Genomic DNA, 17762 nt, shown 5'->3' with positions numbered 1-17762 from the left:
TTATGTGATCAGTCCAGTCCAGTTTATTGTTAAGATGAACACCCAGGTACTTTTAAGATGTCACCATCTCAATGTCCTTTCCCTGGATGTTCACCAGTGTTGCGGGGAGGAGTCTGCGCCTGCGGAAATCCACCACCAGCTCTTTGGTTTTCCCTGCGTTGATCTGAAGGTGGTTCCTCAGGCACCAGTCAACAAAGTCCTGATTCAGTTCTCTGTACTCCCTGTCGTCCCCATCTGTGATGAGGCCGACGATGGCAGAGTCGTCAGAGAACTTCTGTAGATGACAGGTGGGGGTGTGGTATGAAAAGTCTGGTGTATGGTGTCCCTGCAGGGCTCCCGTACTGCAGACAACCAAGTCCAATACACAATCCTGGGTCCTGACATACTGCTGCTGGTCAATGAGGTAGTCCAGGAACCAGGATGTGAGGAAGGTGAGGATGAGGGGGGTTGCAGCCATGATGTCTGGGCCAGGGGAGGGGCAGACTGATCAAATCTATTGAAGAACAGATTCAGATCATTCACCCACTGCTGGTCACCTCTGGCCTGGGAGTCTGGTTGTTTGTGTCCTGAGATGGTTTTCAGACCTCTCCAGACTCCGCTGACGTCACTCTGCTGCAGCTATTCCTCCATCTTATTTTTATATTCTTCCTTTCCCCGCCTGATGTTTCTCCGTAGCTCCTTCTGCACGGCCTTCAGCTCCTCCTTGTTTCCAGAACTGAGTGGTATGCCTCCTTGGTGTTGGCATAAAATATGTCCAGTGCTTTATTATCTCTGGTGTGGCAGGAAACATACTGGGTGAAGGTGGGCAGGGTGGTGGATAGACAGGCGTGGTTGAAATCCCCAGAGATCAGGAGGGCCTGAGTGTGCTGTGTTTGCAGCGTACTCGTAACAGAGTGGAGAATGTCACAAGCAGACTCAGCCTTTGCAGACGGAGGGACATACACTGCTACCATAATGACATGAGAAAACTCCCTGGGTAGATAATATGGTTTCATGCCAACAGCCAACAGCTTAATGTTCCTGCAGCAATGCTGTTCCTTGATAGTGATGTGCCCAAAGTTACACCATCTATCTTTCACAAACACAGCCAGCCCCCCTCCTTTCCTCTGTCCGCTGTCCTGTCGTGTCTGATGAGCTGGAATCCGTGCAGCGCGGCGATCGTGTCCGGTACTTCCGCGTTCAGCCGTGTCTCGGTAAACACCAGCACGCTGCTCTGCCGGTACTCCCTCTGATCGCGAGTTGGGGAGCGATCTTACGTCCCCCATGACGACGGACGGGAGGACGGGTTTGTACCGTCTCCTCCGGTGTCGGCGCTGCACTCCGGCGCGACATCCCCGTTTCCTTCTTCGCAGCTCGCTGGGAAAAGCCTATCGTGCCTCTCCTCGGGCCGCACCGCGGTGTGTTGTAGCGCTAACAGCTGGTCCCGGGTGTAAACAATGGAGGCACGGCTGGACACCGGATCCCCGCACACGATCATATGATTATCCAATGAAAAATGGGAGAAAGACCGCTATAAAGAGAGCGGTCTTCGCCTCCATACCAAAGCAAAACATAAGTGCTAGCTAGCTAAACTGAAAAAAAACTCAAAGTCAGAAAGTTAAAAAGAAAAAATAGAGAAAAAGCTCGGCGGTGAGCAGGAGCTGCTGTAACAGGCATCCGCACTGGGGGCGCCATCTTGCCTGTGATATGGAGTATCTGAATGATATTTGACAGAGTGACTGATGAAAATAGAGAAATGTATCTGCTTGGTGATTTTAATGTGAATTGGTTTGCAGACAACTGCCACATGAAGAATAGATTATTGTTAATTTCTAGTACCTGCAATTTAACTCAGATAGGGCCGGATCTACTAAAGGTTTGCATGTATAAAAACATGTGCAAACTCATTGCACATGCAAAAAAAAAATGTACAAACTGATTTACTAACAGTGCGCACTAAGGGTTGCATCTTTCAAAGGTGCAAAATAGCACGTCTGCATCCAGTTAGTACGTTTGCTGCAATAAATATGCAATATGGGGCGTTTACACGCAATTGTGTGTGTGCTGGGAGGAGAAAATGTAAATATATTAATTTAGCACACACAAAGTGATTTATCAAACCTGAAAGCAATTTTGCAAATAGAAACTGCATCTATATTTAACACGTGTCAAAGGGAGGTGCAAACGGTTTGTATGTGTAATTGCGCACACGTGGCTGCGGTTATTGTTGCAAGAAGGAAACATCAAAACGATGAAAGAAGACACAGAGAACGTATTTTTCACCCTTGTGTGAACCTTTGTGGAATGAATGAGGAAAAAATCATTAAAACATATCGCCTATCCAGCATTGCCATTTTGAAACTGTTGGAGGAACTTAGAGCGCATCTGGGTCATTCCAGTGTACGGTAGCTGTTACAGCTGGGATCTCCCAACCCCGTTTTTCAAATGTGCTGTCTGAACTCCTAAATGCCATCGCACCGGATGGCCAGGTTTATTAGGTTTCCATGCACTCGGCACTCCTTGAATGAGACCGAACAAGGCTTCTTTGTATTAGCTGGATTTCCCAGAGTTATAGGAGCGATTGACTGCACCCATGTGCAGCTTGTGCCCCCCGCAGACACTGAGCATGTGTACAGAAATCGCAAACACATGCATTCATTGAATGTGCAGTGCGTTTGTGATGCCAAAGGCATCATTACCAATGTTGTAAAAAATAGTCAGTACACGATTATTTTATTCTGAGAAACAGTTTTCTGTTTTCCAAGTTGCGTAGATGGCGAGAGTTTGGAGATGGCTGACTTGTAGGTGAGTCAATTTGTAAAATCCTTTGTAAAATAATTACATTAAAAACAAGAGCATGTTTCATATTGATTCATATGGGTTTAAAGGTGATAGTGCATATCCCCTACACCCCATCCTCCTGACACCTGTTCTCAACCCAACCACTGCCAGAGAGGTAAGGTAGGCTACAACGAGGCCCATATCCGCACACGGAATACTGCGGAGCACACCTTTGGAATACTGAAGAGCAGGTTCCGTTGTTTGGATCGCACCGGAGGAGCACTGCTGTACAGGCCAGAAAAAGTGGCCCAGATTGTAGTGCCCTGATTTATTTTTCTATTTTCATTCAATAATATGTAATGCAGAAATACACCTTGATTAAATATATGCTGTAGATTAGAATAGGAGTGTTAGTGTGACCCAGTAAACTGCAGAGCATTGCAAAGTTAAACAAATCAACATTTATTGGAAAAAAAGATGATTGAAATCACTTTCTAGACTCCAAACATTATTATCAAACAAATACACAGTCTTATTAACATCTAATTATATTAAGCCACGAAAAATCATATTAAAGACACATTGTTTCAGTCACAAAATATATTAGGCTATAGCTCTAACATTTATCGTGGCAAAAAAACAAAACTAAACAGTTATTTATTGTTAGGGATGGGTATCGTTAAGATTTTAAGAGTACTACTACTTTTATCGATCCTGCTTATCGATCCGGTATTTTAACGGTACTCTTAAAGATACTTTTTGAGAAAGAAAAAAACAAATTAAGAACATAAATTGCTTTATTTTCTCAATTCTCATTATGCAGCAAAATAGTTTTTTAACAAAGCATTTTACTTTTTACAACTTGAAATGTAAAATACATAAAATAATAGTGTTGTCCGGTACCAAAATTGGGACCCATGGTACGATACCAGTGAAAGTATCACGGTTCTGAGTAGTATCACAATACCACAACAAAAATTAGACAGATGTGCCTTTTGTCATTTATAAAAAGATAAATCACTTTTCTATAATACATCAATGACATTTCAATGGAATAAATTACTTATTCATACTTCAAAAACAGCATCAATAAGTGATTAACATGGGGGGGGGATCAAAATAAAATAAATAAATAGAATAAAAATCAACTAGCCACCCTCCTCCCCTGAGAAATACAGAACAGTCCCTAAAGTGTGCTGAGGTTTGTGGACCGTTACCTGCCACAGAGAGAAATGTGAACGGCTCGTTTCCCCTCTGACACCCCACATACCTGTGTGCTGCCACGGCTTGGCTGTTCAGGTACTTCTGGACAGTCATGACACCAACAAAGAGGAAAATATTGGACCTGGAGCCACCCAGCTAGCAGGGAACATTAACATAACATTGGCTAACATTACCAACAAGTTCTATTTAAGTTATAAAGAAAATGTTTTAATTTAACATGCAAAAAAAAAAAAAAAAAAAACATTTTAAGGATGTTTATCCTTTCAAATAATGTTCTTGTAACATTAAAACCAAAATTAAGACAAAACATTTTAATTACAACATTCAAAAGATGTCTGAAGGATGTTATAAGCACCATAGATTTTGTTAGATAATAACAAAGGAGGAACATTCTTACTGTAACATTCTAAAATGTTCCCAAGATAATTTTAAGGGCAAAATGAGATTTATAAAATATTCCTAAAATGTAATATGGTGACAAAACAAAAACATTCTTACTATAACTGTCTTAAAATATTTTTAGAATGTTATTGATGCAGAATGTGATTTATACAATATTCCTGAAATGTAACGTGCTGACAAAACCAGAACAATTTTACTCTATTTTTCTAAAAATATTTTCAGGATATTTTTGGTGTAGAACATGATTTATAAAACATTCCTAAAATATGCTATGGCTACAAAACAAGAACATTCTCACTTCAACTTTCTGAAAATGTTTCCGGGATGTTATTAATGCAGCATATAATTTGTAAAACATTCCTAAAATCTAATTTGGTGATAAAGCAAGAACATTCTCAGTATAACATTCCTACAATATTTTTAAGATGTTATTACTGCAGAATGAAATTTGTAAAACATTCCTGAAATGTAATTCTGTGACAAAGTAAGAACATTCTTACTATAGCATTTTAAATTTTTTTAGGATGTTATTGATGCAGAATGTTATTTGTAAAACATTTAGAGGAGAGAAAGTTTTAGACGTCCTAGAAGAAGTTTAGAGGTCCTGGAGGAAGTTTTAGAGGTCCTAGAGGAAGCCTCCACAGTCACCAGATCTCAGTCCAATAGAGCACCTTTGGGATGTGGTGGAACAGGAGATTCTCATCATGGATGTGCAGCCGACAAATCTGCAGCAACTGTGTGATGTCACCAAAGTGTCTGAGGAATGTTTCCAGCACCTTGTTGAATCTGTGACACCAAGGGCTCTAGTTTCCCGGCGCAGCGCAGGGTGGCGCAGGGTGGCGAACCCCGCGCGCAGAGCTAGTTTCGAGCAGCGCAACCCGAGGCGCGCTCAGTTTGGTAGTTTGGCAGACCGAGGTGCGCTGAGATGGGTGTGGCGGAGCAGCAGGGGGAGGTGTTGACAGATCCAGCTTGGCGCAGTGACAGTTTCGTGCCAAAAGGCTTCACTGAAGGTGCGCTAAAAGCTCACCAGCTGAAACCAGGTCTACTGTCAACGCAGGGGGAGCGCAGCCGGTGTAAGCCAAAGTTTGGCTGACCGGCGGACAGTGCGCACACGTCACCAAAACCTCACAGGCAGGTTTCCAGAATATCAGGCACATTAACGATGTAATAAATACCCAAAAAACACTAATCAATGCAACTATCTGCAATCAGCACATAAATGTATCTCTATACCGACTGTTCCGTCACATCTGATGTCAGATCAAAGGGGATTGGCACCATTTGGCACGTTTGGCACGCGTAATGGAAACCCAACCTGATTTGATTAACACAGCTGCAAACTAATGAGTTCCCATCCCTCTCAGCCAACCACAAACAGCCACAGCATCAGATAGGGAGTATATATTCAGCATCTGTCATCTTAGAAAAGTCAAAAGAAAAGAAACAGAGTGAGACTGCGAGAGAGAAAGAGAGAGCACGAGCGCACGAGAGAAACGCAACATTGATTTAGATTGTGGTGACCTCCTCCCAGGCTACCTTTGCATCATCAGCCCGTGGAGGTCTGCTCGCAGTTCCTTATATTCGGACACTGCGAGCTTGGACCTCCCGGACCAAAACATCAGTTTCCTCCTGGGAGAAGTTTGGCTGTCTGACGCTGCTGCTCTCTTCTGCTATGGCGAATTGAGTAAACTCTCATTACGCCTTCGCGCGGCGCAACTATAAAACTACTATAAACTACTAGTATAGTCTTTGGTTCACAATATAGTCTGGCTAAAAATCCTGTACTTCACTTACAGATTTCTGGGCAAAAAATAAAACAAGTTTCTAAGGTAAAGTTTTTGGGCATTACTCTTAGTGACACACTTTCCTGGTCTGATCATATTAACCAACTAGTTGCTAAGATGGGTAGAAGTAATGCAGCTGTTAGGAAATGTACCAGCTATCTAAGACCTGCTATATGCAGACAGGTAGTACAAACTTTGGTGTTATGTCATCTTAACTATTGCTCCGTTATTTGGGCTTCTGCACCTAAGTCTGAACTGAGGAAATTGCAAACCGTATAAAATAGGGCAGCTAGACTTACTCTTAATTGTTCTTATAGATCTAATGTTGACCAAATGCATTCTCAACGTCAATACAAGAAGTTTTGCTGTTTGGGTGACCTGAAGAGTTGTGCCATTTGATCTTTTTTGTGGGTGTGTCTGGTGAAGAGTACACAGTGTTTATGTTGGATTAAGTTTAACTCTCCACATATTTGCCCAGCCACCCATCTCTGTGATGCACCTCTGTAGCTTCTTGGCAGCATATTTTGTATTTGCCGTAGAGGCCCAATAGCAAACGTCAACTGCAACTTATGAGACTTGTCCCTCTCCTCTGGGTGGATAAAATATGTCACTAATGTACGATAGAAAACAGTAGGGGGCTGAGGGCTGAGTTCTGTGGAACAATGGCTTCTGGGCTACTTACTCCAATCTCTCTGTCCTTTAAAAACTTTTTAAAAGCACCACCATCTGCTGTGGGAGTTTAAGGTTATGGTCCAGTAGCCTGTATATGAGTCCTTCATGCCACATCTTATCAAACGCTTTTTCAATGTCAAAAAAGACTCCAATTGTTACCATTTTTCTGTTAAAACCCCTTTGAACATCTTCTGCCAGCCTCAAGATGTTGTCAGTTGTGCTTTTCTCTATCCTGAATCCTGCCTGGTGGACCCCCAAAACTCCCAGAGCATCAAAATGTTATTGAAGTCTGTCAGCCAGCACTCTCTCCAGTAGTTTGCCCAGAGTGCTCAGGAGGCTAATCGGTCTGTAGTTGGCTGCCAGGTGAGGGTCTTTGTTTGGTTTGGGGATCATTGGTACCAGCGCTGATTTCCAGGGCTTAGGAAGTAACCAGCTTGGAGGCAAAAGTAAAGAGGTCTGCAAGTTTAGCCAGGGATTCTATTGATGATTCTTTAATGAGTTAGTTGTCCCCTCCATCTTCACCGGGAGCTTTTACTTTAAGTTTTCTAAAGTGTTGGTGAAGCTCTATTATTGTGACAGCTTTTATTAGAGGGTTGTTGGTGTCTATATTTGTTATTGGTAGATGGGTAGGCAGAATAACCTGTCGCTCTTCAATTTCCTTCCACTCTGGATCAAATAGAGGGTCATCTGGACATGAATGGATATTTTGCAGGTGCTCTTTAAAAACATTAGCCTTTTCTTTGTCTTCCTCTATCACCTGGCCGTTATGCCTTAATACTGAAATTTGTGAATTATTTTTCTTTCCATTTAGTTGATGAATTTTCTGCCAGAATGTTTTGGGATTCAGGTCCTTATTTAGGTCTGTATAAAATTTATCCCATGTTCTTTCTCGCTCCCTCCTGATTTCTCTTCGTATTTGTGTTTGTATTTGGTTGACTCTTTGTTTAATCTCTGGGGATCTTGTTTTCATAAATTCTCTTCTTAGTTTTCTTTTTACTTTTACAAGGTGCATCAGAGAAGGTGAGAGATTCTTTGGGCCCTTTGGATCTCCTTTAAGGCCTATTAAACTTTCCCTCTCTGAGAGGAGAATTTGTCCCAGAACTTGTTGGTCGATAGTGGAGGGCTCTGGGTTGCAGGGAGGAAGATGGACACACTGGTTGGTGGTTGAGAGTCTGAATGCTTCCCAGTTTGCTGTTTTGTAATCATATTTTGGTTTGACTCGCACGATACAATACAATACAATGGCTTGTACCTGGTGGGATAGTTCAGGGCTTGTGCCCTTTTCTATCCATTGATGTTGCTGGTGGTGGCAGAGAGGTGGGAGGAGCAGGACTCTGGAGGGAAGAAGACGCATGCGGGGCAAGGCATGAAACAGAGAGAGAGAGAGGAGGAAAGAAAACAGGACAAGAAAAACAAACAAAAACAAAACAAAAAAAACACTGTGTGTGTGTGTGTGTGTGTGTGTGTGTGTGTGTGTGTGTGTGTGTGTGTGTGTGTGTGTGTGTGTGTTCATGTGAGCATGTGAGCATGTGAGTGGTTAGTGTAGTAGTGTACCCAGTTACTCAGGCCATGGGGGTTTGGAGGTGGGGTGGTGTTGGTCAGCTGGAGGATGAATGACAGGGGTGTGTTGGTTGTGATGCGGGCTTCCTTAACGGTCTTCTGCAAGGCAGGGTTGGTTGTTGTGGTCTTGAGATATTTCAGGGCTATGGTTTGGTGACGTTGTCTTATGGTCTGGATGCCTGTTGTTGAGGGTATCTAGTGGTTACTGATGAAGAAGGGGAGTCTATGGGCCAGTTTCAGTGCTTTGTTTTGTATTGTCTGTAGTCGTTGTGATTGGTTGTCAGAGATGGTGATCCAGGCAGGGACGGAGTATTCAAATAGTGGTCTGATGTGTGATAGCAAAGACAGTGGATAAACCAAGACGGTCCACTGTGAGTCAGTTTCCTGTATCAGTGTCACTTGGGGTTCGCGACCACCACACCCCTTTAGGAGACTAACAGCAGGTCCTGAGTCCATTGACCTCAGTGGGAGAAATGAATGTGATTACAGATTATGGCCGATTCTTTCACCCATTAGTCACAGAAGCAAATATTGGACCCATTTATCATAAGCCACATATCTTCAGAACATTCCGACACCAAAATGGCAAATTTCAGACGGACAAATCAGGAGAAAATTTACTTGGTTCAAGACCTGTCTCTGACTCAACAACACACTCTCGCGAGATCTGGCAACAGATATCTCCTCTCTGGTGCTGAAATCAGTGCAGTTTCACCAAAGATACTGGATTTTAAAAAAATATTTTTTTCAGCGGCTATCTTAGTTACAACATGATTGAGCTAGCAAAGCAGTTTTGAGTTGCAATGTGTGGTATTTGTTCAGTTTTGGGAAATCACGATGTCTAGAAAGCATCAGTGGCTGCAGCTGACAGGGACAGCTGTCACAGCCCGGCTCTGAGGCAGCGACAAAGATGGGAGACAAGGCGAGTTTTACCGAGCAAAAAAATAATGTATTTATTTACAAAAGATAATCAAACTAAGGTAAACGTGAAAGTCAGTAATCAGTAGTGCCAGCATGTGTGGATGTATGGAAATGTATGGAGAGAACAGCAAAACAAACAGCAGCAGCAGCAGCAGCAGCAGCAGCAGCAGCAGCAGCAGCAGCAGCAGCAGCAGCCCGCTCCTCCAACCAGACCAGCAAGAGAGAGATGACAGGCAGGAGGAGAGCTTTTAAGAGCCCACACAGGTGTGGCTCATCAGGCTGATGAGCCCATCAGCTGATCAAGCTGACGACACCCTCCGCCCTGCTTCCTTCAAGAGAAAAAACACAGCAGAAAAGGGCAGGGACAACTAGTGGAGCGGAGGGGTTGTCACACAGCTAACAGCAGCAGCAAAGCTAACATCAGGACATCATCTGTTAAAAGCCTCTAGTTGTTGGATACGACATGAAACTACTCCAGTTAGCTCAATCATGTTGTAACTAAGACATCCGCTGGAAAAAAATATTTTTTTTCCCAGACCGTTTATTTAGTTAGCTTACGGCCAGTAAGGGTACACACATGTTGACATAAGCGAGGTTGGGGATACTTGTCTTTGATTGGCGGTTCTTCATCATCTTTGACTGGGGTACGGGGGACAACGCCTACTTAGGAGACCGGATATGTATACCATTTCATACAATGAGAGTATATTGTAGGTGGGCCATCTTGTAGTAAACCAGTATCTTTGATGATAGGTAGACTTTAATAACTGTTGAGGGTGATGCACCATGTTTTCCACAAAGGGCTTTGAGGTGATTGAGTCTATTGTTTGCTTTTTGTTCCAGGTTATTGATGTGTTTGGTCCAGGTCATATTGTTTTGGAAGGTGACTCCGAGGAAGGTTGCTTCTTTACTGAGGTGGATTGGTTGGTTGTTTAGTGACAGGTTGATGTTGGGCTGTAGGTGTTGGTTTTTGGTAAAGAGGATGCATTGAGTTTTGGTGGGGTTTAGTTTGATTCTCCAGAGATTTGACCAGTTTTCTATTTCAGCGATGTATGTGTGGAGTTTTTTGGCTGCTAGCTGTGGGTTTTTTGAGCATGACCAGTAACAAAGATCGTCAGCGAACTGTGAGACTTTGGCTATGGTGGCTGGGGGGGTAGTAGATATCGGAGATGTATAGAAGGAATAGGAGGGGACTTAAAACTGCACCTTGTGGAACTCCTGCTTGGGGGGTGAAAGGTGATGAGAGGGTGGAGGCAAATTTGACTTTGATTTGTCTGTTAAATTGACTCGCACTGTGGGATTCATGTGTACTTAAATCCTGTCTGAAGACGTAATAGAAGACAGAGTCTGGCCTGTTGTCACATAAGCGCCACCTACTGAACAACAGCAACAGATCACACGAGTCTTCTCTCTCATTTTTTCTCTCTTTCTTTTCTTCTGTCTTCCTCCACTTCCTCGTGCCTTGGTCCACACGTGTCCTCTAACGTCTAAGGTCCTTTTGTCTCTGCCATTAACCATTTCTCTAAGAACTATCGCTAGTGGTTTTTCCCATGTGCTCAAAGGCAACACTGAAAGCGCTCACTGCTGTTTGCTCTTAAAGTGTGACATGGACGGTTCGTGTCTGAAACTTGCAGCCTCACTGTTGATGGTTCCCTCCTCTTTTCTCTCTGTTATCCACTCACATGCTTTTCCTACCACCGCTATGGGAATGAATCAACTGATCCTGTCTTTTCTCAGTCTAAAACCCAGATGAAAACACATCTCTCAGCGGATGTCTGCACAGCACCTAAAGCTAAACCTTGACAAGACTGAGCTGCTCTTCCTTCGAGGGAAATCATCTCTTGTCTGTGACCTCTCTATCATCCTTCAGAACTCTGTGGTATCCCTGACTGGGCGTGACACTGGATGAACAGCTGTCTATCAGCAACAATCTGATGATAAGCCGCGAAGCTGTGATCTGATTCACTCAATACCTCCATTCCTCACAGTAGGTTCTGGTTCAGGCTTCTGTCATCTCATACCCAGACTACTGCAACTCCTTCCTGACTGCATGTGCCAACCTACCCAAGTTCTCCTGCACCACCCCGCGCCTCTGTACCCTGCAGTAGCTACAGGTGGCTGCTCCCATCTGAGCAAGACACCAGCACTTGCCTGTCTGCTAATGCTATTCATGGATTTCCAGTTTCTCTAAATAGTTACATATTATATTTTGTAAACACAAGTGATGTAATTGCTGCTTTTTGCACATGTATTTCCTGCACTGTATATGCATGGTGCCGGTTTTAATGTTATGAGGTGGGCAGACTCTGGAATTAGACTTCTGCAGTAACATTAAGATGCCTGTTATGGCTGCATATAGGTTGCAGAGGCTCACAGGATGATGTGTTACAACTGGCTAAGTCAAATTTAACACTGTAAGCCAATGAATATGACATGACATATAATATACAAATGTCAATTAGATGGGATTCTGCATGAGAAATAAAGAGAAAGAAAATAATGGTTATCATGATCATTAGAATATTGATTTTAGTTTTGTTTGTTTTGCCGTACATAATCATGAATCAAAATACTCTAAATGAACACTGAATAGACTGCGAGATTATTGTAAGCAAAAAATGTAAACAGCATTTGTATCACAGTAATTATCTCCCAAGCTTTTTGATACATAAAAGGGTTTTATTACTGTAACCGTGATCATGACAAGCAGTTTATGCTAAATACAAAGTACTGTGCAGCTGAGAGTGATGGAAATGTCCTAATTGTTCGATTAAATTGTTGTAAATTGTTTAAATGTATTTAGTTACAAACTAAAATACTGGACAGGCTTTTGGCCATGATGATAGCGCTGGAGTTTTGTTGAAGTTAAGACAATGGATTTATGCACCAATTTTTAAATTGATCCATTTCATAGTTTTGAGATGTTTAGCACAAGTTAGTGGGGTTCATCCTGAGTCTGAACTAGACACAGTGTGTCCACATATACACATACACTATTCTCATAACCCAAAATGAGGAATAAAAATCATCATCAACAACCAGTTTGTTACAGATGATTAACATGTTGTCAGTACCACTCTATAGCCTAGTTAATTATTGATGTGTTATTGAGCAGAGGAGTGAGCTCTTGAGTGAGGAGTGAGGTGGCTCTTAAAAGAGCCGTTGTGGTTTGTGGAGCAGCAGCAACAGCAGCAGCAGCAGCAGCAGCGAGTTTAAGCTCTCTCTCCGCGGATGCGACGGGCCAGCTGGATGTCTTTGGGCATGATGGTGACTCTCTTGGCGTGGATGGCGCACAGGTTGGTGTCCTCAAACAGGCCCACCAGGTAAGCCTCACTGGACTCCTGCAGAGCCATGACAGCGGAGCTCTGGAAGCGCAGGTCGGTCTTGAAATCCTGAGCGATTTCTCGGACCAGGCGCTGGAAGGGCAGCTTGCGGATCAGCAGCTCCGTGGATTTCTGGTAGCGACGGATCTCTCTCAGAGCCACGGTACCGGGCCTGTAACGGTGAGGCTTCTTCACGCCGCCGGTGGCCGGGGCGCTCTTACGGGCAGCCTTGGTGGCCAGCTGCTTCCTCGGGGCTTTGCCTCCGGTGGATTTACGAGCGGTCTGCTTGGTTCTTGCCATGACTTCTCCTTTGACTGATCAAGATAATAACTAAATGTTACGGGGAGACACGCTGCTTTTCAACTCTGAGACCGGCTGTGAGGTGGTGACGCTGCTTCAGACCTCCGGCTCCTGATTGGTGAGGGGCTCCTACGGAGCTCAGCACCGCCTGAAGGAGCGACCCACCGCCCGAGACTCCGCTGCTTATTGGCTGAAAGTCCTTTCAAAAGGTCCGCCAAAATTCAGGCTGGGCCGCCCTCTGCTGCTCTGCTGAAGCCTCTTTTCTGGTTGGTCTGGCAGGAGCCGGCCCGCGCTCCGTGGATATATAGAGGAGGGTTTCAGCTGCTGAGGGAACACTTCTCTTTGTCCCGACTTTAGAGAGCATCTGAAAAATGAGTGGCCGCGGAAAAACCGGTGGCAAAGCCAGAGCCAAGGCAAAGACCCGCTCCTCCCGTGCTGGGCTCCAGTTCCCAGTCGGCCGTGTCCACAGGCTGCTGCGCAAAGGAAACTATGCGGAGCGTGTCGGTGCCGGCGCCCCCGTCTACCTGGCGGCTGTGCTGGAGTACCTGACCGCTGAGATCCTGGAGTTGGCTGGAAACGCTGCCCGCGACAACAAGAAGACCCGTATCATCCCCCGTCACCTGCAGCTGGCTGTCCGCAACGACGAGGAGCTCAACAAGCTGCTGGGCGGAGTGACCATCGCTCAGGGCGGCGTGCTGCCCAACATCCAGGCTGTTCTGCTGCCCAAGAAGACCGAGAAGGCCGCCAAGTCCAAGTAAACCTGGACACTTTCTGGCTGCTGGAAACTGGCCCCCAAAACGGCTCTTTTAAGAGCCACACACTCCCCTCAAAGAGCTCTGATTCTCATGTCGCAAATGCGTTTGGGGGGGGGTCCTAACTGCATAGAGAAGAGGTGTCACCTGTAAATTATCTACACATGTCAGGGTTGTGGGTGGTGTTTTGTGGGGGTTTTTTTGGTTGGTTTGATTGTTTGTTTAAAAACAAAACAACGAATTGTGTCAAAAGCTTCTGCATTAGACCATATCACGGATTTAAGTGACACATCAAGGAGATTTACTGCTTAAACAAATACCAAGAGAACCCAACCTCAGAATCCCATCCCAATATGTTAGTTTTAATTGCTCTGTGTCCTATCTTAACAGTGAAAGAACACACATAACCATCATTATCAGCCTCTGTGTTGAAACAATGTATTTTATAGGCCCAATAGCCCAGTAAGGTGTTTTATAATCCCATGTGGGATGGGCCAAAGACACCACAATAAAAACATGAATATCAGACAACCAAAGAGTGAATATTACAGGGCAGGTGGGTTAATAGTTATGGTGGCTTTCATTCATGAACATTTTAATGATAGCAAAGGATAAAGAGTCAGAGATTAGAGACACACTCCTGAAGGTGAGGAGGAGAGATTTCTAAACATTATCTCTAAGACTTCTCTAAGGAGAAGAAGACAGAGAAAGGAGTAAAACATTTTCTATCATGTTATGTTAAAGCCAGATCACTAAGGTCCTCCACTGCTATACTTATAAATGTTTGTGTCCTATTAAAGAACTGGTGAGAATGCTTTCTGTTTTTATGCCCCTCAACAGTGGAATTTAGCACCTCTGGACATTACAATGGGAAACTGCATTTTGAAGAGTAAATTAAAGACATATCTTTTTAATCTGGCTCTTTAATGTGGAGTAACATTACAGTCTTGATTTTTAAGTTTTCACCATTCGTTTTTATCCCTCCTGTTTATTTGTATTCTATTTTATATTTTACTTTATCTATTCTATGGACTTTTAATCATCATTTTTGTTAGTTTGCTCTGTTTTGTTTGATTTGCTTTTTTAATAATTCATTGTCTTCTTGTTGTAATTTTCTAGTCCTGCAAAACCTTATTTCCAGTTGTTTGAGTTATCCTTTAAATTGTATATGTCATTCCAGTTTTGCCATGTGAAGCACTTTGGGCTGTGTGCATGTATGAAAGGTGCTATTTAGATAAAGCTGAGTTGAGTTAAACGTGTTGCTTTCATGCACGGTTTGTCTTGTACAAAGAAGTGTATTTCCTATGCCTGCTGGTTTGTTTATTTATTTTTTATTTGGTCACATAATTAATTAAAAAAAAAAAAAACATGGTACTGAGAAAGTTAGCATATTCCCTTTCAAACAAGACCAAAAAAGAGAAAAGAAATAAAGAAAGAAATAAGAAACAGCGCTGTTGAGAGATTTTGTCCATATCTTACCTATGAATAACCAAATGCATTTCCACCTGAGGTGATAGCACATACCAAATCCATGGCAACCATGGACAGATTATGAGACACCGGGCCCTTGTGTGCAGATATGCAAAGGGCCTCATCACCTGTAGGTGCAAGTTTTTGCAGTGGTCTCTTTGTATTATGTGTGCATCTTTTTGTGGTTTTATCTCTTCCTTATTGTGGTCATTTTGTAGTTCCTTGTGTTTTGTTTTTGTTGTTGTTTTGTCTTTTGTTGGTTGTTTGTTTGTTTTCTTGAGGTAATTTTTGCATCTTTTTAGTAATTTTTGTCTCCTTATGCCTGTTGTTTCTGCCTTTAAAACACTTAATCTGAAATATAAACAACAATCATCACAATTTGGTTGGGTTTAATTTTTGAAGGGCATGTGCTCTGTAAGTTAGGTGGTCATGGCGCGATGGTGTTTGATAGTTCACTTCACCCCAGCACAGGTAGGCAGAGGCAAGGCAAGGCAGCTTTATTTTTATAGCACATTTTATACACCATGGTAATGGTGTTTTACAGAACAATAGAATATACAACATAATAAATCATACAGATTTATAATAAAAGCTTAAAGAGAAAAAAAGAACGCAAATTAAAATTTAAAAATAAATCACCATTAAGAATAGCAAAAATATAGACAAAAGGGTGCAAACATAGATATTTTTAGGTTTAACTTAAAAGTGGTCAGAGTTGGGGCTGTCAGACATCATCTGGGAGGTTATTTCAGGTTTGTGCTGCACGATAACAAAACGCTGCTTCACTATGTTTTGTCCTAATTCTTGGGACAGTTTTTTTTTTTTTAGGCAACAAAATCATGTGGTTAGGTTTCGGAAAAAGGAACAGGGTTTGGCTTTAGAATCTTAAAGGGGATTTATAGTTGTGAGTAGACCCTACGCACGTAGCCTACACACATCGCCTTCCCAATTCTGAGTATTTTTACTTTTGCAGAGGTGTGTCTGTGTCACTCTGCAGTTACACCTCCAAAACACTAGTCAGCTGTGGCAGTTTCTGTGAAGTGCTGTAAAGTTTAGTTGATTCAAAACACACATTAAACACGCATTAAATATGGCTTAATAGAGACAGTTTCAGACACAAGTACACAAATCAGCTTTACTATAACTCACAGCATTGACAGACAAACACTTGTCTTTATCTGGACACATTTTCCCCACAAATACAACAAACAGACAGGAGGTCTGCGTCACTGTGATGCATAGTTACAATTCTGGGGAGGTGCATGACGTACAGTAGCTGCAGCGTAGGCTCTACATCAACGTGGAGCCTGCGCTAATAGATTTTTAAAGAAAGCAGGGTTGGAAGGCATGTTTCCTTTAAAATCCATGGTAAAAATAAAATACAACTGTTTAAATGTGTATGCCCCTCCCATAAGCCAAAAAAATCTGTGCGCCATCCCCCTCACAAGTAATGAACAGTCCCTAAAGTGTGAATTCCCCCTGTGTGGGACTAATAAGCTCTTATCTCATTTTATCTCATCTTATATCATATAATATGTATAATGTAACACTGTACACTATGATAATATAACACTAAGAGGGATCAAGCTGCTGCATACTGTTTTGAGTCTGTTTGTGTACATTTTGATGTTACTATTACTACTTTTACAAATACAGAAGATCTTTATATTCCTTCCACCACTGATAAAGAAACTGCAATCTTTTGAAAAGTCATTAACAACCTTGGGTTGTAGTACCTGTATTAACCACGAGAGGGAGCCAGGGGAATAATAGATTTCCCATGTTACATTTTAGAATACTATATTAGCTACTATTACAGAAACTGCTGGTCAATAAGGCACGATAGTCACGCAAAGCATATGAATGTTAAGTCTACCGATGAAAACGTTATCTGATTGTAAACAACAATAATAATAACAACAACAACATGAAAACACTTCAGGCGGAAACGCTTTGCATGAGCTTGACAGCGACGCTTTTATTTTGTGAGGAGAACTCGCAGTACTTCCGGTCGTTAGCCAGTGCCGTTAACTTGACGCAGCTCGGTCCATCAGCAGCGCTGGGCTGAGAGAATAGAGTTCAGGTGGCTACGAGGATGATTTACGTTCACACACTGTTGCGCCTTGCAGGATACTCGGGATAACAATGGCCACAGCAACTTCAGTCACCACTCTTTAGTAGAAATAAAAGTCTTTTGGGGGGTTTATTTCTCCTCACTGAGCGCAGTCATTCAAGAAATTGTCAACTGAAAAGCGGTTAAGAAGTTGGACGTCGTTTACTGAGGTGAGTGTGACACCAGGTTTCATATTTTGTTCCTGTGTGATATTCATGTGTAGAGATTTAACAGCTGGTGTGTGGTGTTTGAAGAATAAGACGCCCAGTTGTGAAAATGACTCCAGTGTCTACATGTGCAGTCATTTTGCTGGTTAGAGAGGTTAAATACGGAAGGACGTGACATTCTGCTCAACACCTTGCGTGCACGGCGAATATCAAAGGAAACATACTGAAGTGCGTTTGTGTGCGTATGGACGATAGAGTTGCAGCTTTATTGTTTGGCCTATTTCATGTTCAATTTAACTGACAAATTATTACTG

General features: G+C 42.8%; 3 protein-coding genes and 1 pseudogene across 3 annotated transcripts in view; 3 read left to right on the top strand and 1 right to left on the bottom strand.

Annotated features, from left to right (window-relative positions):
- Positions 1–17762, top strand: part of LOC125887275 (uncharacterized) — a 753166-nt pseudogene that overhangs the window by 138012 nt on the left and 597392 nt on the right.
- On the bottom strand, positions 12526–12946 carry LOC125887957 (histone H3-like). Its single transcript, XM_049575111.1, has one exon. It carries the CDS (start codon positions 12944–12946, stop codon positions 12536–12538), a length of 411 nt encoding a protein of 136 aa, XP_049431068.1. The 3' UTR covers positions 12526–12535.
- Positions 13299–13734, top strand: LOC125887965 (histone H2A-like). The gene has a single exon (XM_049575120.1). It carries the CDS (start codon positions 13318–13320, stop codon positions 13702–13704), a length of 387 nt encoding a protein of 128 aa, XP_049431077.1. The 5' UTR covers positions 13299–13317; the 3' UTR covers positions 13705–13734.
- cpne2 (copine II) overlaps positions 17200–17762 on the top strand; it is a 74986-nt gene continuing 74423 nt past the window's right edge. Inside the window, exon 1 of the mRNA XM_049575075.1 lies at positions 17200–17451. The gene's annotated coding sequence lies outside the window, so the exon portion shown is untranslated. The remainder of the gene's footprint in view (positions 17452–17762) is intronic.

This window comes from Epinephelus fuscoguttatus, linkage group LG4 (genome assembly GCF_011397635.1).
Source record: "Epinephelus fuscoguttatus linkage group LG4, E.fuscoguttatus.final_Chr_v1".
NCBI classification, from domain to species: Eukaryota; Metazoa; Chordata; class Actinopteri; order Perciformes; family Serranidae; genus Epinephelus; species Epinephelus fuscoguttatus.
This window is presented reverse-complemented; position numbering and strand designations above follow the sequence as displayed.